Source organism: Ochlerotatus camptorhynchus, unplaced genomic scaffold (genome assembly GCF_037179485.1).
Source record: "Ochlerotatus camptorhynchus isolate MF236.1 unplaced genomic scaffold, CSIRO-AGI_Acam_v1.1 ptg000213l, whole genome shotgun sequence".
NCBI classification, from domain to species: domain Eukaryota; kingdom Metazoa; phylum Arthropoda; class Insecta; order Diptera; family Culicidae; genus Ochlerotatus; species Ochlerotatus camptorhynchus.
In genome coordinates this window covers 2,289,425-2,309,318 of record NW_027040703.1, presented here as the reverse complement: position 1 = coordinate 2,309,318, position 19,894 = coordinate 2,289,425, and the positions used below count along the sequence as shown (strand labels likewise).

General features: G+C 38.2%; 1 protein-coding gene across 1 annotated transcript; it reads right to left on the bottom strand.

Annotated features, from left to right (window-relative positions):
* Positions 1-18,589: 18,589 nt before the first annotated feature.
* LOC135703478 (uncharacterized) lies at positions 18,590-19,567 on the bottom strand. Its single transcript, XM_065224724.1, has 3 exons — positions 19,541-19,567; positions 19,164-19,478; positions 18,590-19,099 (listed from the first exon to the last, which is right to left on the bottom strand). The coding sequence occupies exons 1-3, from the start codon at positions 19,565-19,567 to the stop codon at positions 18,590-18,592; spliced, it is 852 nt and encodes a 283-aa protein (XP_065080796.1).
* Between the last annotated feature and the right edge of the window lie 327 nt (positions 19,568-19,894).

Genomic DNA, 19,894 nt, shown 5'->3' with positions numbered 1-19,894 from the left:
GAACGGAATTAATGCCCTATACGCGTAAAATGCCCAATAAGCAGATTACTAAATCCAGATGTAGGTGGCGCGTCGAATGTTAGACGAACGATCGAAAGGTGGTTTTTGCAACACCACTAGCACAACAAACAGAAAATTCTATGGATGACTGACAATTTCACAACACCAAATATACGGTTAAACTAAATAAAGTCAACACGAATCAACTGGTTTCCACTTTCCACGTAAATTCACAAAACTAGAGTTTACAGAGGTACACGAATAACTTCAGTGAAGTGACTTTGAATGGACTAAAACAAACAGAAAGCGGCTGCGAATGAGCAGTGTTACATACATACAGTTGAGTCGGTTACCATTTTTTCGATTTGCATATCGTCCTCAAAATTACAGTTCTCCAGTCAAGTCGACTACAAATCAAGCAATGCACATCGGTAAACGTTACCGATCGATCGGTAAATTTGACAGCTAATTTTGCTTTTCCAGTTTACAGATTGTTCGGTAATGTTCTCGATTACCGAAAACATTACCGACCGTTACATACTGTTTGTGTTTGTGTGTTTACTGTTTACTCATGATAATAATGAGCAGTATCGCATTCTCACGACTTTACCTAGAAGCTGGTCAGCATATAAGGTGGTTCGCTGTGAGATCCTCATACCCCAGACAGACTATGGTTTATATCATATGTAATATAGGCTGGCTTGCAATGATCACTCATACATCTAGTTTTTACTGGAAATCCTACATATGAGTGCTCATTGCAAGACAGCCTATATTACATGATATAAGCCATAGTCTGTACGGGGTATTATCAACAATCAATACGAAACTAACGATTTTAAATTGGCTCACCACTTTAGTAGCCTATTGGTCCCAAGCAAACGATTAACGTACCCTATTCTAGTTGAAATTCTATTACTACACTATGTTTGTTTTGATTCGCTATGAAAGTTTGACAGATAACATCAGGGGTGTGTGGATTCATGCAGAACATGCAGGGGTGAGTGAAATAGCTTGGGACTGCTTGGGACCGTTGTTCTGGTACTGAGTGAGCCAAAAATAATAATGATTTTCTTCGGGACCTACTAGTCTTAGAGTTACCTCTATGGTATTATTCTCGCTACCACTTCGATATTTATACCCCGTACAGACTATGGCTTATATCATGTAATATAGGCTGTCTTGCAATGAGCACTCATATATAGGATTTCCAGTGAACACTAGATGTATGAGTGCTCATTGCAAGACAGCCTATATTACATGATATAACGATATAAGCCATAGTCTGTCTGGGGTATAAGGTGCACAAATATCAGCTTCCACGACACGTACTACAATGAAACTGTTACTCCACGTTTGCTGCACTGCAGCATACATGCAGTAGCAATTTCAGGTGAAATGAAACTCTAATTTCCAAGTTTTGTGTAAAAATTCGAGGTGGAAGTGCATCTATAGCCTATGTGGCGGCCATTTGTGTACTCTGCAAAGAATCACTATAAAATAACGAAGGAATTCGGTGTTTCCAAATATATTATATTAACAATATGATCCACTCTTTCGCTTAGCTGGCGAACGAAATTTTTAGCGATGAAAGCACCTCTGTGGCCAAAAAGGCTACCAATGTATTTGTATATCGTCACGAGGGGTAAACCAAATGAAAATTTGTTTAATATTTCAAATGAATGTATTTCAGCATATTATTTTATTTGATGACAACAGTGACATGTCCGACAAATTTTAAAGTCATATACACAATGTAATAAATGAGAATAATGTAACTCTTACTTTTGTAATAAGTGCTATATTCGCACCCCTCGATTTTAATTGAATGATTGTTGGTGACCTTTTTCAACGCTAGATGGTGCGTGAAGCAATATCTTGCGGGTCACCATTGCAATGTTTGGAAAAGGCATGAATGGATCATATTATTAATATGATATATTTGGTGTTTCTCAATATATGGCGGATCGGACCAAAACACTACAGGAGGACAAGGGGATAACACAGAGAACAGACATCCAAGCTTAAACACTTTTTTCGAAAAATTATGTATAAGAATTCAAATTAAAATACGTTAGAAACACTAGCGCTGCCATACGGAATGTTGTGACTCGAGTTTTCACTTTTTACGATTAATGAATAAACTGAACTAAAATTTGGGATGATATTATTGACCGGGTATCCAAATTAACTGTCAAATCAGTTCAAAACAAACGAGACAATCGAGTTTCTGCGGAACCATTATTTTCGAATAAAAAACTAATCTCTTTTACAGTTTCCTGTAGATCTACAACCGTTTTTCGTTCCAATTTTAACTGGGTATAGAAGTCAGGAGCAAAACTGACTTTTTTTTAGTTCACTGGCGGCGTATCTTCAAAAGATTCAGTGAGGGTGTGAACTCCAATTAGCCCTCATTTAAATTCAGAAAAATGTGGTTAGATTTTTTTTTTTCCTTTATTTAACGTCGGTCTCTGTTCCGCAATCTAGTGCCAATCACCGACGGACATCGATTGCCATACATTGACGGCAATCGAATGTGCAGGAAGGCAGCTTCCATACCTGCGTAGGATATCACACCCATTCAACACACATGGGCAGGGACCAACGGCTTTACTTCCCTTCCGAAGGAAGACGTGACCAGAGATTTGTATGCCTCAGAAAAATCCCACCGACCTCGGCTGGGATTGAACCCAGACCCATTAGGGTGTTAGAAAGCAGCCACGCTTACCACTACACCACCGGCGCCGGCAATGTGGTTAGATTTGAAAACTGCTTACCCTGCATCCGTTCTTTCAGGAATTTGCAAGCGCCTGGACTCCACGTAAGAAGAAAATCTCCTGTAGTTCGGGCGATTAATCATCCTTAGGAAAATTGTGGAAAGATTTTCGCTTGGTAACACCAACAATCAATCGATATATAAATTGGCTCACTACTTGACTAGCCTATTGGTCCCAAGCAAATCGATTAACGTACACCATTCCAGTCGAAATTCTAGTACTATACTATGTTTGTTTTGATTCGCTATGAAAGTTTGACAGATAAAATGAGGGGTTCGTGGATTTTCCTATGTTTCGAGGGGTGAATCGATTAGCTTGGGACCGAAGAAAGTACCAGAGCTGAGCCGAAAAGTTGAGCACGTTTCTTCGGGACCTACTAGTCTTAGAGTTATTTCTAGGGTAACCCTTGTTTATTTGCGCATCAATAAAACTCGCACTTGTGGCCCATGTTTTGATCCACGATATTGCTAGTTTAGAATGTCTATTCAAAATAGCAGTTAAATTTCTTACACACTTTAGGAATTTGACTTGGATGTATGTTCTCTGTGGGTATAATGACGACACCAGGAAGAAAGCTGAGCAGGGCGTTTTAAGCAGAAGAAACTTTATCACTTTTGCGTGATTTCTATACCAGTGACGAAACAAGCCGAGATCCAGTCCACAATTCTTCTATAAAAAACTCAAATTTTTATAACTTTTTATGCTTTTTCTTTTTTTGATCATTCATATCGGCCCAGTGGTTCAAAAGCTATGATTAAAAAAAAAATGTAATTTTTGGAAAAAAATAGAAAAAAAAATCGATTTTTTGGACCACTCTTACAAGAAAATGGTCACCCTAGTGAGAAATTAAAAAAAAAACGGGTCTAATATTTTTCGATAAGGAACAAAACTACCAATTGTTAAGAAAATCTGAGAACCACTATATCGTTTTGCTATGGAATGGCTGATTTTAACATCTAATGATTCCAAAATTCCGAAAATCATTTTTCTATAGCAAGTGAGTGGAAGCAAGCCTGCGAGTAAGCCATTAACAACTTGTCGATATGGTACGAAGCTGCTGTTTTTCAATTCTCGGTTTATCCCGATTTATCCCGCTGGTCTCCTCGTGAGAACTTTGTCAAGCACATGGAGTAATTATGTTAATAAAGTAATAATTCATAAGCAAGTAATACTCTAACCTAACTGCACATCGTCGGCGACAGGAAACATTAATCATACCTTCAAATCGAAATTTATCCTCAAAATGCTCAACGCCACAAATCCAGTCATTGCTGATGCCAAAATGAAAAATTTCTTAATCAACTCGGCCAAAAATCGATCGCCTCTTCGGCAGCGGATTGTGGAGGCCACGACACTGCCACTCGTAAATTGGCGCACAAATTTATGACACTTTTTGCTCCATATCTCAAACGCGAGCTGCATCTTGCATTTTAATGCCATTCATTCTTCAATGCATGGCATCCGTAGGTAGGAATACGTTCCCAAATCAAACGACAAAAAGTGCCCCTAACGAAACCTGACCGAGCACTGAACTCCGATCCTCACTTGTATGGTGATATTCTCCCGAACCGAATTTGAAATTCAATCAACAAACTTTTGAACGGATGAAAGGAAAATATTGGCTCCCGCCCGATCTTCGAAGCGAGGCGTGGTGCTGCACTTTTGGCTTACCGTGAGAAAATCCGTCATAAAGTTGGGCTACAGGTCCAAACCGAAAAGCCGGTAGCCGGGTGAAGCTAATAAATTTTAGATTTGTCCCTTGTCCCCCTTTTTACGGTTTTTGGATTGGCTTTTGAGACCTCTGCGCGCTTCATCGCTGGCTTTCGTTCCGTTGCACTGCTACCCAAAACACGGAGGTTACAGTACGTAGTTTTTATTTGAATACATTTTAATTTAAACTTTCCATTGATCAGGCAACTGATCGTGTGAAGGGGGAAAATAAACTTTGTATCCAGTTTACTAGTAGCTCCGGTTTTCAGGCAGGTAAAACAATTATGCAAAATAGAACCTTCAAGGAATCGAAACGAAAACCCAAGGCCAATGCAAATAAGATTATTTCGAACCCTCCCGTCGTTGGGATCCGTATCAATATTGGCCGATCTTCTAAACGGCAGCGTTTAAAATTCTTTGCATCAACACAATCTTTTAGGCAGCAATCAGATGAAAATGGATGATTTAGCCGCAGAGTACAGCGCAGTATATTGGGTAGTAGCGCCAGGTCCTAGGGCCATAATCTTTAGAGGTCTAATTTATTTCCAAGAGCTAAGATTTCAATAGCTGACAAAGTCAGAGTGGCGGATCATTTTTGAATTTCAATCAGCAGCCAACTCTTCCTGGAAGGCGGTGGGCCACCGCTTTTGCTTTTGCTTATTTACTAGTCGTCGATGCGGGATGGCCATAAATTGTCCCCGCCGGCAATAGAAGCCTTGGATGTATAGTTGTTCTAATTTTATACTTCTTCCGTCCGGATCTGACATGTTCGGATTTCGAAGGAAACGGTCGATAATTATCGCCCGAATGGCCATAAAACAAAAATCATAGCGGGGATCGTGAGTGTGGCTTTCGTTGAAAGGTGTGCGGTTCTAACAGTAGGTGAAGGCGCCATCAACAACCGTAAAATGAAGGACGTGAGCCAAAACGGTGTGCTGTGATAAAAGCTTTACCCGAAAATAGAATAGTGTACCTTGTGTTCTACTTTTTTTTGGCGAACTTTGTTATTTGTATGTGTGCTTGTATGTGTGTATTTGGGCAACTTGAAAATTGAAATGAGATTTATTCATGTGCAGGAGCAGGAAACTTTTGATGCATGCCTGGAGCACAGACAAACAGATATTACTCTTGTATGTTTTTCATTAAACACGCATTTAACGATCAATTTGAATTTTTCCATTTCGAGTGACTCCGCACCACTCGGGTGGCGATGTTTTACAGTGAAACATGTTCAAAGTATTATGTCTGTTTGTCTGTGCCTTGAGATTTTTCGGATTACGGATTTCAATTACAGGCATACCTCGATATAGAGCGGTTCCATATCATTAAAGCAACGAGTAATTTTCATCTTTTTTGATTTGCATGAAACCTTGAATACAAGTTTTTGGGGAAGAAAAACGCCGTTTTGCATACTTGGTTCGCCATTTTGAATCTAGCCTTACTTATGAGAAGGGCCTATGAAAAATGCACATGATATCTTCAAAAAATTGTATCTGGGAAACGGTTTGTCCGATTGGTTTGGTGTCTTGAGCGAAGTTTTAGACAATTGTTGGTGTTATATGGAGAAAATATGCACGGTAAAAAAAAAGTTTGGTATTTGTGTTTTGAACTAAAATATAAATTTTCCCTTTAAAGTGACATGTCAATAATTTTTTTATTATCTTTATGTTATAGCTGACTGAAAATGCTATCTAGTGCACAGTAGGTTGTTCTGGAGAAAAATAGGTTACGATGAAAAAAATTGTTTTTTAAAAAAATACAATTTTCAAAAAAGCTATTAAGAAAAGTCAAAAAAGTTTGTCACCCTAATTTTATGAAAGTACATCAAATTTGCAAACAAAAAGTACTCCGGTAACATTTTTCTAAGATGCACCGTTTAGAAGATATTACTGATTTAATATTGTTTTTTTTTTATAACTTAATAAGTTTTGGCCCTTTTCGGATGTACTCCGTGTTTTTCCAGTTTCAAAAGTATTTTTTTCGAAAAAATTGGAAAATTTTGAGTTAAAATGACACTGACAGCTTAAAGATTCGAGTGAAATTCTCTGCCTTAAAAGTATTTTGAAAAACAAGTTACAAAATCCCACTATCAGGAACAATGATTTCTTCAAATGATTTTTGGTGCGTTGTGCTGAAAATGTGCATTCAACTCTTGCATATCGCCTAACAGTTTAATCCATTTAAACTGGATGTGTTTATACTGTGCATATTTTCTCTCTATTGCTGAACATCGCCACAGACATCAAACCGATGAGACAACTCGATTTCGAGATACACTTTTTCGAGAACTGCAAATGTAAGCTCCTCAATTAGCAAGATTCAAAAGAGCGAATTAAGCTTATTTTTCAGGGATGGTGATTGTGCGCAATAAAAAATAACATTATATGTTGGATATCATCAGTTTATTTTTATTCCTGTATTTTTATAAAATTATTGTTTACACAACTTTCTTAACAATATTGAATATTTTGGCATCATTGTCAGGACAGTTTGAATAAAGCTTTGCCTTTATTGTATTTTCTGATAGAGGAAGAAATGAGTGGAATTTTAGAGTTCCTTGAATTGTTTTTGCATTATTATATTGATTATTTAGCTGCAAAGACATATTTTCGTATTCTTCTGTAGTAGAATAACAAAATGACAACTTTGTAAGTTCTTCTTCTTTTCGTTTGTTTGCCCAATTAAACAACTCTCTTGCAGTCTTTATCGGGTGTTCGCGTTCTTTGGCTAAACTTGCTCTGGTAGCCATGCGTTTTATCGTACCTCCAATAGCATCGCATGGACCTTTTCCGTGCGATGTTGCGAAGAAATGCCATTCAGCGTCAATACCATACTTTGACTTAAATTTACAAAGGCTAGAAAAGTTTTTTCGGTTTTTATACTGTGGCAGCACCATCTGACATAAAATAATTTTTTTTTTATGTTTTTATTTTGATCAATTTGTAAAAAGTTTATCATTTTATCAATAAACAAATTGACAGCGACTGAATCATGTCTTAGTTCTTCAGAATTCGACGTCTGCCTGGTGAAGTCTTCATTTAATTTAATTGTGCTTAGCGTTGACTCTGATGGTATCGTGACCAAACTTTCATAGCTTTGCGAATCAGGTACATCAGGTATGGTCTGAACAGTTGGCATCCTTGAGCCGCCGGCTACGCTTTGTTCCTCGTTTTGGGTGAGGTGAGCTCTTGAATCAATATGTAGACGGCAAGACGAACAAACACGAAAATCCTTGGTGTTCAGTGTGGATACCTTGGAAAATCCAATTGATTTTAGTTTTTGGATGATACCATCCGTGAGATATCGCAGCTCTTTCGAACACTGAATGTCTTTGAATGGGCGAATACATCTTATTTTACTCATTTTGTAATCTGTAACATAGAAAATATTTTCCAATTGTTAGTTTTGTACGAAAATATCACAAAACATATAATTAAAATGTGTATTTAAAACTTACCTTTGCACCAAAACGTGTTACACTTTCCTTTACAATTATTATGTTATCAAACAACACTGGATCTCGTTCAAAAACACAGGATTATGAGCTGAAATTACTATAATCACTATGCTACTAGCAACCTTTCTGCATTTACTGTTTGGTTTTCCCTAGTAGATACTGGATGAATTCAGAACCGAGTCAGACATTATTATACAGCTCACGGGTAGAAATCATAGAATGCTGGGTAAAGACTGTTGGAAGATAGGTAGAGTTGAACGCTCAGGTATCGTCGAACCTTCAGGTTGTAGATTGTAAATTGTATATACCTGGAATGAATAAAGAGTGCGGCGGTTGTTGATTGAGGTATCAGTCGGCAGCCCTCTAGTTTGATGGAAGGTGACTACTGCGTTCTTTTTATTTATTTTTAAGGAACGGTCAACGACGGAGCTAGCCTCGTTATGGCCAGCGTGGCCATGGTGGACTAGGACAAAGACCATGTTTACAATCACCAACTGTACGTAGTACAGCTAACTGGTATCTGATTACCTATATCTAATACTTGTTAGCACGTTTTCAGCACAACGCACCAAAAATTATTTGAAGAAATCATTGTTCCTGATAGTGGGATTTTGTAACTTGTTTTTCAAAATACTTTTAAGGCAGAGAATTTCACTCGAATCTTTAAGCTGTCAGTGTCATTTTAACTCAAAATTTTCCAATCTTTCCGAAATTTTTTTTTTTGAAACTGAAAAAACACGGAGTACATCCGAAAAGGGCCAAAACTTATTAAGTTATAAAAAAAAACAATATTAAATCAGTAATATCTTCTAAACGGTGCATCTTAGAAAAATGTTACCGGAGTACTTTTTGTTTGCAAATTTGATGTACTTTCATAAAATTAGGGTGACAAACTTTTTTGACTTTTCTTAATAGCTTTTTTAAAAATTGTATTTTTTTAAAAAAACAATTTTTTTCATTGTAACTTTTTTTTCTCCAGAACAACCTACTGTGCACTAGATAGCATTTTCAGTCAGCTATAACATAAGGATAATAAAAAAATTATTGACATGTCACTTTAAAGGGAAAATTTATATTTTAGTTCAAAACACAAATACCAAACTTTTTTTTTACCGTGCATATTTTCTCCATATAACACCAACAATTGTCTAAAACTTCGCCCAAGACACCAAACCAATCGGACAAACCGTTTCCGAGATACAATTTTTTGAAGATATCATGTGCATTTTTCATAGGCCCTTCTCATAAGTAAGGCTAGATTCAAAATGGCGAACCAAGTATGCAAAACGGCGTTTTTCTTCCCCAAAAACTTGTATGCAAGGTTTCATGCAAATCAAAAAATACAAAAAATAAAAACTGGAAAAATTTCCCACTTGTTCGTGGAACCGCTCTATAACGTAACTGTCACTTTTGACTTCCATCGTCAATATTTCCCTGATAACAATTGAATCATACACAGTTCGAAAAAGTAGTGTAAATTTCTGTTCAATATGATGCACATAAATGGAGCATCACATATCATATACGTTTACATTATATATCATGTAAATTTCTGAGACATTTCATGCAATGTAGCAAATATTGTATACAAAAGCCCATATTTGTAAACAACATTGTTTGCAAGTTGCTCGGTTGCGTGAAATGAAATACAATGAATGAATGTTGACATCACAATTAAAATTCAGAATTTTTATCTGTGTATAAATTAATATTACCAAAAGATAGGTGATTAACTAATCTGTCCGATGGTGTTCTTACTTTGCTTGTTTGAATGATCGTTTGCGAGAAATCGGCGATGGAAGTCAAAAGTGACAGTTACGTTGTATCGAGGTATACCTATATCCCAGATAAACAGACATAACTCTTAGAAGAAAATTCTTCAAAAAATATCGTCAAGCGTATTTTTCATGCGCACTAGCACCATCTATCGTCCACATTCCCAAGCATTGATGTGCAACCAGAGCATCCTTCGTTCATGCCATTTTTTCACCAGTTGCTTTTCCCTCGTTCTGTCAACGTGTCAGCTGTGTTGAATAAAAACAAAACAGATGGAAGTCAGTGATGTCGGTTCTACGAAATTTTCCGTAGATCTATAGAATTGATTGAATTCTGCAGAAATATGGATCCGTAGGAAAAATTCACAGAAGCTAAATCTTTTTTTATGGGTTTGTTTTGTATGTTTAGTGTGTTTTTTCTTTTGCTGGAACAAGTTTTTAAACGAGGTAATGCATCACTAATAGGCGAATCCAATAGAAACTAAGCGATCGTTTCAGTCTCTGGGGAGAATAAGGGAACCATCAAAAGAGTGATGATGGCTGAAATTTTCGTCGTGTAGCATAGGAAGAGGAAAATGTTTTTACCTTTTCTGATTAATTTATCCATCGCAGGTGCTTGTAATCATCATCCACATGGAATATTTTGTTTTCTGTATCGATTTTGCAGTGATCCGGCTGGTGCTTTCACATATTTTTGTTAAGAAAAGTGAAGATTTATGAAACTACCACAGCGGTTATGATGTTCCGGATTGCTAATGTGGTGTTATTTGAGCTGTAAATCTGTTCAAATATGTGAAAAATGATTAAATAAGACCCCTCCCGATGGAAATATGCAAGATACGCATTACAATATGTGTTAATTTGAGATGTAAAAAAAATGTAATTTTGATGTAAACAAACGGTTTGGTTGACGTTTCCTCTTATAATCGCCTAGCGCACTCTACATTGGCGGTGCATAGAAACAGCCTATTAGCAACAATCAATACGAAACTAACGATTTTAAATTGGCTCACCACTTTAGTAGCCTATTGGTCCCAAGCAAACGATTAACGTACCCTATTCTAGTCGAAATTCTAGTACTACGCAATGTTTGTTTTGATTCGCTTTGAAAGTTTGACAGATAAAATGAGGGGTTATTGGTTTTTCCTATGTTTCGAGGGGTGATTCGACAAGCTTGGGACCGAAGATAGTACCAGAGGTGAGCCAAAAAGTTGAGCACGTTTCTTCGGGACCTACTTGTCTTAGAGTTACCTCTATGCTATTAGTGCCCTTTCTACCACCGCTCATCACTTTAATGTGTGTACAGAAAAAAAAAAAATAATATGTATCAAGCAATACAATTCATGGTGATGTATTGAACATCAATAACTGGTAAAAAGGGTAAAATTTGATAGAATATTACAGTCATCAACAGGTTTTATTCTCGAATTTTCGATTTAATCGTACAGCGTAATATTAGGAATGGAATGACTAATGTGCAGCACTTTTGATGTAATATTCAACAACTTTTTTTTTCTGTATTCGTCAGATTTGGTATGTGTCTCCAGTGGGATGCCTTGACCACTTATCATTTTCAAGAGCTGACATCCACTAACTAGGCGTAAAAAAAAAACTGGCATCACTGATAAGTTCGAAATGTGGTGGCTTGCTCAATGATTCAGTGGCGCCACCATGACAAATGCAAGCACATTCCCAACAAAAACATTATTTGCGATGAATGTGATTGTGAGTGTTATGTCTGTTTGTCTGTGCCTATATTTCACTTGGAGAAGACAGTATTATCAACAGTATTATTTTAAGATATCAGTCTAATAAAAACTTCCAAATCACGGGTACAGACAATTTCTGAATCTTGATTTTAATTCATATTCAAGAGGTTATAGACCTAAATTATGTACTTTCAGGATTCGCATAAAAGGTGGAATGGGCAAAAAGTAGTCAACTCAAATTGTGCATGGCATTTGCTAAATTCATATTTTTGCGAATGATGATTTTAAACAGCTAGTGGGCCAAGAATACTGCATCCGAAAGAGAAATGGTTTAGGACAACTCATACTAAAAAATAGTCAAGAAATTAAAACAAAATGGAGTACATTGTCAAATTACCTCATTTAATAATACAGAGGTGCCAGCATTGTCATTGAATTCGTATTTGGCAAAGAATAGAGTGAATTCAACAATACCTGGGTTTTATGTGAGAGTAAACTGTCAAAATAATATATATAACAGATACATTATTTAATAACATTATTTTTCTACACTTAATGCTGTTTGACTACTTTTTTGCTTTTTCATCCTTTATAGAAACATTTATCATGTGAATTAATATTTTTTTAATATTACATATTTTGAAATTTAATGACATCCTAGTAATAGTTTTTCCTGAGATTTAGGAAAAAAAAATCATTGGTTCAATGATTCCAGAGTCCAGCCGAATTGGTGAAATTTCACACATCCTTAGGAAAAAACGGTAGGATAATGTGTTGTACTAGAATTTCAAATAGTCCAGTAGATCGTTCGAGAAAAACCGTATTTCGAAAAGTGTGAAATACATTTTAGGCACAGTTAGGCCCTTATGATTCTGAACACCATTGTTTTAGTTAAGGGGTGGTGAAAACAGCCCACACCAGGGCGACAAGTAAATGGGAAAAAATCATAGCAACTTTCCCATTAAATTCATACCATTGAAATTTAATCCATAGGAGTAACCAGAGCTGGATGACAGGTGCCACCCTCTATTTTGACGTAGGATTACGTCTGTGATTTCTATATGGGGTACACTTTGTGAAAACCGAAAATGGAACATGTAACAAAATTATGAAAATTTTTGAACGTTAGCAACTCAGCTGCCCTGGACCAATTTCAATAATTTTATCACCAATCGATTAAATACATTTCTACGATCAAATACATTTCAAAATTTAATACTTTGTCATTTATCAAAATTTCACTATTGAAAATTACATGAATGTGCAACTGTTGCTATGATAATTAAAATTATCAACTATTGCCTGCGAAAAGCAATTTCCCTAACCCAGATTTCAAAGTTGAATTTCATCCAGTCTCACCAAACGGTGTTTATTCAATCACCACGTGGTGAGTGGTGGTGTTCTCCAGTACACAACGAAAGGCTGCCTGCAAGCAGCAAGCTGCAGCCCACATGAGCATCCATAGAAAGAGGAAGAAGCCGCATCGCTATGGATCGGAATCAGTAGCTCTTCGTGAGTCACTGTGGGCCAAACAGAGAGAAACCCGCTCAAATTCCTATTCCTACACAAAACACAAGCTCCTGCTGTAGTTAACAAATAAGATTTATTATATAAGATCACGTAGTCCTACGTCACCATTGTGTACAACCCCATAGGGCTGTCGCTTATAGTGTTTTTTCTTTGATTTGTTTTCCGTACTGAGTACCAATGCAACCAACGTCAGAGAAGCAGCTCCCACACCTGGACCCTACCTATTGACCCATCAACTCATGGACCGGGGACCAACTGCTTTACTTCCCTTGAAGGCGTGATCAGAGATTTTATGCCTCAGGAAATCCCGGCGGCTCCGATTGAGATTGGGGTGAGAGGCAATCACGCTTACCACTACATCACCGCTGCCGCTAAGTGCCACCCTCGAATTCAGTAACAGAGTGAATTTTCAGAAGCGCTATGGGGTTGTACGCAATGGTGATGTAGGACTACGTGGTCTTATATAATAAATCTTATTTGTTAACTGCAGTAGGAGCTTGTGTTTTGTGTAGTAATAGGAATTTGAGCGGGGTTATCTCTGTTTATACTCTTTAGTATGACGCTCTTTGCATAGATGGCCCACAGCGACTCTCAAAGAGCTACTGATTCCGATCATTAGTGGTGCGGCTTCTTCCTCCTTCTATGGATGCTCTTGTGGACTGCTTGCAGGCAGCCTTTCGTTGTATACTGGAGAACACCACCACTCACCACTTGGTGATTAAATAAACACCGTCTGGTGAGACCAGTTGGAATTCAACTTAGAAATCTGTGTTAGGGAAATCGATTTTTGCAGGCCACCGGTGATAATTTTCAATACATATAGACATTTTGAAAAATGATAACGTCTTAAATTAAACAGATTCGTAGAAAAAATTCATATCGATTGGCGTATTAAGAATTAAAATCCATTATCTCTGGGTCAAAATTAGACCAAAATTAGAGCTACAATTAGACGTAGGGTAAGTCGTACCCTACCTGATGGTGATGTTGATTTGCGTGGGCGAGCCTTGACTTTCAAGACATCATTGAAATAAGTCATTGTTTACAAAAGCTGTTACGCCCTAATTCCAGCTCTATCTTGATATTGGAACTGACATCCAATTGATGACCTTGACAAATGTCCAAAAAATACTCTTTTATAAATTTATGGTGGTCCTGAAAAGGACCGTTTTGTCGTGATGGTTGAGTAATGCTGACCTATTAGGGTGTTAAACACAGATGAGGCTGGTGAGCTGTATGTTGTTTGCAATGAGGGTGACGCGCTTGGCATAGATGGCTCACAGCGACTCACGAAGAGCTACTGATTCCGATCAATAGCGGTGCAGCTTCTTCCACCTAGAGTCGGTGTATAATGAGTCACGCCAAGAGTGAAGCCAAGTCTACCTATTGAACTGTCAAACCGGCTACCTATCGTTCAAAGTAAACTAGCATTACGATGCTATGAAAGGTCCACGAAAGGTATTGCAATTAAATATAAAATATAATCGAACAAATGATCATATACACGCAGTGAGCATTACATTTGTCATGTGATACGTTTTGTAATGATCAGTAATGCCAATTTCTACTATTTTTCTTTAAGATAATTCGACAAAATCCCTGATATAATGATTTACTACAGCCGTTAATTTTTTTCCTCGCTAGAAGTAATTTGCAGTTGATGCAGAAGTCCTCTGTTGCCAAGTTAAAATAAACGAAATCTTTCAAAAACCGTGTTGCGAGTTCAACTGTTTTTCTCTTGGCGTGACTCATTATACACCGACTCTACTTCCACCTTCTATGGATGCTCATGTGAGCTGCAGCTCACTGCTTGCAACAAGCAGCCTTTCGTTGTGTACTGGAGAACAATGTTCAACGCCACGCGCCGAAAGCACTGCCGCTGCTGCAGCTGATGCCGACAACCGGACACCACCACAAACGGTGATTGTAACTGAATCCGATCACCAGTTGAGGCCAGCCTTGGTAGCTAGCTGCTTGCGGGGAGCCTTTTGCTGTGTACTGGAGAATCTCGTGGAGAACACCACGCGTGGTGAGGATGATTGAATAAACACCGTTTGGTGAGACCGGATGTAATTCAACTTTGAAATCTGTGTTAGGAGATCGCTTTTCGAAGGCAATCGGTGATACTTTTAACTATCAAAACAACAATTGCACATTCGTGCAATTTTCAAAAGTGACATTTTGAAAAATGACAAACTCTTAAATTTAACAGATGCGTAGGAATATATCTGATCGATTGGTGATAAAATTATTGAAATTGGTTCAGGGGCAGCTGAGTTATTAACGTTCAAAATCTTTCATAATTGTGCTACATGTTCCATTTTCGGTTTTCAGAAAGTGTACCCCCATATAGAAAAAATCACAAACAGTCCTACGTCAAAAATATGCCCCATCATTACAATAAATTTGATCAGGGATTTTGTCCAAGGATAGATATACAGAGCTACAGAGTGTGGTAATTGAAGTGCAACATAACATTTTTTTAGTTGAAATAATACATTTGCTATTCACCCAGTTCGTGTACCAAAGTGTTATTTCATATATGGTAGGAACGTTCCGAAACATTGTTACGTCCCTGCTGGGACTTTACAACGGCCCTCAACTTAGTGTTCTAGAATCTAGATGTACTTCCACAGTTGTTAATTGTGTGGCAGGTGCAATTGTACCATAGAGGTAACTCTAAAACCAGGCGGTTACGAAGAAACAAGCTCAATATTTTGGCTCAGGAAGTACCAGGTCTTCGGTTCCAAGCTTGGTCCCAGCTAATTGAAGCACCCCTCGAAACATAGCAACATCCGAGTACCCCTCATTTATTCGGTCAAGTTATTACAGTGAATCAAGACAAACACAAACTTTTAAAGATTGTAATACGATAATGGGATACGATCATTGATGCACTTGGGACCAATGGGCTAGTCAAGTAATTAGTCAATTTAAAATCGTTGGGGATCGTCCATTAATTATGTCACACTTTTAGGGGGAAACTGTGACGAGCCATACAAAAAATGTGACAAAGGGGGTTGAAAATGGGCCAAATTTGCATGACATAATTAATTGACCTTCCCTTATCTAAGCTAAGAACACACGTGCAAAATTGTGGTAAAATTGGTTGTACCTAGATCAAAAATTTCTATGGTTTTGACTGCTGCACATTTGAATTTTTTTTCCTTTGTTCGGGACCTAACACTACTGCGACCAGTAAATTGATCTATTGTAGTATATCCCGTATCCTTAGTTTAGTACATGTCGTATTACTCGATCACTATTGAGAAATGATGAAGTATTCGATTTTTTTACAGTTGCCACTCTTGCATTTATCGCAAGGATCCGACTCTAATTGAAAGGTCCCGCTATTTATACCCTTCGGAGTGTTGAAACACCCTTTGTCAGTCAAAATTGGATTCCTTAGCAACAAAATTAAGGCATGACACCGATAATGACCATGCATAAGAACCCTAGTCTTAACCACTTCAAACTAGGGAATAACGAATAGAAGATTAGGAATCACATAGATGAAGACAACTAACTCATTTTTTTTTCTTTGTTTCAAGATCATCCTCGGTAGACAAAGCCGAGTCTTGTCACTATCAACAAGGCATAAAAAGTAACAAGGACTAAGATGTGTTCCTTGGATTACTAAAAAATCATGTTCCCCTAGTTTGAAGTAGTCAGGACTAGGAATCGGTGGTAGATCTTACATCCCATAACGTACCACGAAAAGGTGATCTACCCACGTTACGGGGATACCAACCGGTGGAAACTAACGATTTTACATTGGCTCACTACTTGACTAGCCTATTGGTCCCAAGCAAATCGATTAACGTATCCCATTCTAGTCGAAATTCCAGTACTACACTATGTTTGTTTTTATTTGCTATGTAAATTTGACAGATAAAATGAGGGGTTCGTTGATTTTCATATGTTTTGAGGGGTGCATCGATTAGCTTGGAACCGAAGATAGTACCAGAGCTGAGCCAAAAAGTTGAGGACGTTTCTTTGGGACTTTCTAGTCTTAGAGTTACCTCTATGGTATAAGGCAGGAACAATGTAAAAAACCTTAGGACATATCATAACAATTAAGGCTGGTAATTTACTGTAGAAGCTTGAGCACCTAGGTTAAAATAAAATGTAATTTATTTTGAAATTGTTACAAACAAATAAAGAGTTTAAAAAAGAGGGGACTATTAAGCACAACCCGCACTTAGTCTTTATTAATCTAGCGCAGTTTAGCACCAAACGGAATGTTATTATTTGTGATGGCTTTCAAATTTATTTACCTTTCCGTACGTACCATTTACATTTAATAAAAAGGAACCAATCGTTGAGATATTGTCAAAAGTCTAACACTACTTCTTGACGCCAAACTCGGCCTACGGATTCTAAACTCGGCCTTACGCATTGAAACGCCATTGAAACACCGACAAACCGACATGAATGACCATACAAGGTACCATCAAATTTCTGATCAAAGCACAAAACTGACATCTGCCGCCGTGTTCGAGAAAAATGTGTATCCTAGCCAACAACACGCATACAAAATGTATGAGTTGGTTCGTGTCTAATCTATTCCGGGCGAATTATTTTTATCTAGATAACAAATTTCTATGGTTTTGACAGATGGGATCGCTGCACATTTGAATCCGCCGTTATAGATTCTCGATCAAGAGTTAAGTTTAAGTTTCATATCGGTTTGTCGGTGATTGAAACGCCATTGAAACGCCAATGAATTCACTTCGGCCTATCGGATGAAGATACAAATTGATTCGGTCCGAGCGCTTCTTTTGTTTTTGGGAATTATGGGTGCAAACCTTCATATCACGCGTTCTCATTGACTTCGTTCGATAGCCTATTAACTAAAGCATCGTACCAAATGCATAATTGACTTGTTAACTCTGAAATCATGAATTTATTTGAAGCTTTCTGCTCGATAGGCCCAAAATGAGCGATTAGGCCGAAGTAGTTCTCTACCCTATTGAAACATGAAATCAAACTTTTTTGATTTTGTGTCAATATTTGCATCAATATGATTGTCAATACTTTTGAATTTTGACAATATTATTGTCTATGTGGTGCTTACTTTTGGGTAGATAGGGCAGATCGACCTGCCATCTGACATTTCATCGCTGCAGCACCAAACGTCGCGCATATTAGAGCATCTCAACGATTGCAACTATCTGTGATCATTTTTTAACAATTTCACGAGTATTAAAAATGTAAAACAGTGGAATTTCAGACGCTTAATTTGATTAATTGCTACCGTATGCAACAAGCATCGTTTACTAAACGTATCCTGTGCCTTTACCTTCCCCACGAACAAGCATCCAAACTCCTGTAACAAGTTCTGAGAGGTCGTAGAGTTCTCTGCATCTCTCTTAAATAAGTTTTCAACTAGCAATCCTTTCCCATCCACAGCAGTTGCAAGGACGTGGCCAGGACAATTATTGATTGTTGGAGAGTTTAACACCTATGGTAACGGACGGAGTTGGCACTACTCTCATACAATGGTCTTGGGCTTGTACCATCTCCGAATGTGTGCAACTAGCTTAATGTAAATACGAATACTCTTGAAATTTGAAAATAAATGAGTTTTTATTTACATTATCATTGCTCTTAACATTAATCGTCTCTAGATCACTGAAATGAATCCAGACTGGAGGTTCGTGGCATCAGAGACATGCGAGGAAGTTCCTGCCCGTCTTCGTAAGGTTGGAATTCCAAAGGGTCATCCGGACGCCACTTTTGTTCTACCGAGGGACGGAAAGCCCGCACCAAAGCAGACTGGGCATATGCGGGGGTTTGGGATGGGGACGGTAGCTGCGAGAGTGCACTGGTGGCCGTTTCAGTGAGCGCTTCCGACAGGAGCAATTGAATTTGAAGCTTAACCTTTTCCTCAATTAGGGCGTTTTTCATCAGATCGAGCGAGAGCGCTACGTAGTCTCCGAAAGGTCGGTTGCGACCGGATTGTAAGTCCAATAAAGGTAGATTCGTAGCTTTGACGTGATTGTCCTTATTTTGATGCTTGGATACCGGACTCTGAGTTCGCATTCGTTTAATGCTTATCGCTGGTTCATGTGATTGACATTGAATGGGAACATCTTCAATACGGTCTGCGGTAGAATCGGTACTGTTCTCGTCTGCTTTCTAAAAACATGTGGACAAAATTAGGTATTGCACTTTCTGCCTTAACGTAATATGTAATTCTCACCATTGATAGGTCAGTTATCATATCGGCAGAATCGCCACTCATTTCACCCTTGAGAAAAGACAAAGCACCGAAAAATTCCCATTTCGGAGTGCCATCGGTTTTCGCATGCTTCTTCAGGTTTTGCCCGTAGATTGTGCGCAGCGAGCGTAGTTTCTCTTTGATCGCTTCTGCATTGGTGCGGAACTCGATGGCTAGCTGCTCCAGTATGCCGGCTCGGAACGGTTTGTTTTTGTACTCACTATTTTCTTTCTTCCAGAGAGCGGGATGCTTCCTGAAAGCTCTAATCAATCGGTACGTTTCGTCTGCCGTCCATGTCTGGTGGATTAGGAGGACTTTAACAGGGTAATCAATTATAAACGACACATAACAATACTTGCCTTACTGCTTCCTTCGTTTGACGCCATTGTGACGCCTTCTACACGACGAATAAAACGCTTTTACTCAAACGTGAAAAGTGCTTGCCAAGCCGAGAGCGTTCGGTTACGATGCCGGCAAGTGTGTGTATGTGAACGCGCTTGCCAAGCCAACCGCTCTCTGCGAGTGGGTTTGCGTGAGAATTGGCTTCCTTCATAGGAGCTGTTACAGTAGATCATAATATGTTGGGAGGTAGAAATGTTACGAACGGCAATAGGGAGCAACACGTGTTGCTGGTGGGAATTATCCCGTCTGTGGCGGAATAAACTAAACCATCATGGGTTGCTGTGTGTCACGAGTCGCTGTCGATGATTATA

What these genes read in the sequence shown, in the direction of transcription:
- LOC135703478 (XM_065224724.1), bottom strand. Translation starts at nt 19,567, where the DNA reads ATGGCGTCAAACGAAGGAAGCAGTAAG. An exon ending in CAAACGAAGGAAGCAGTAAG is followed by an intron (nt 19,479 to 19,540) that starts GCAAGTATTGTT and finishes CTAATCCACCAG; the next exon opens with ACATGGACGGCAGACGAAAC. An exon ending in TGATAACTGACCTATCAATG is followed by an intron (nt 19,100 to 19,163) that starts GTGAGAATTACA and finishes ACATGTTTTTAG; the next exon opens with AAAGCAGACGAGAACAGTAC.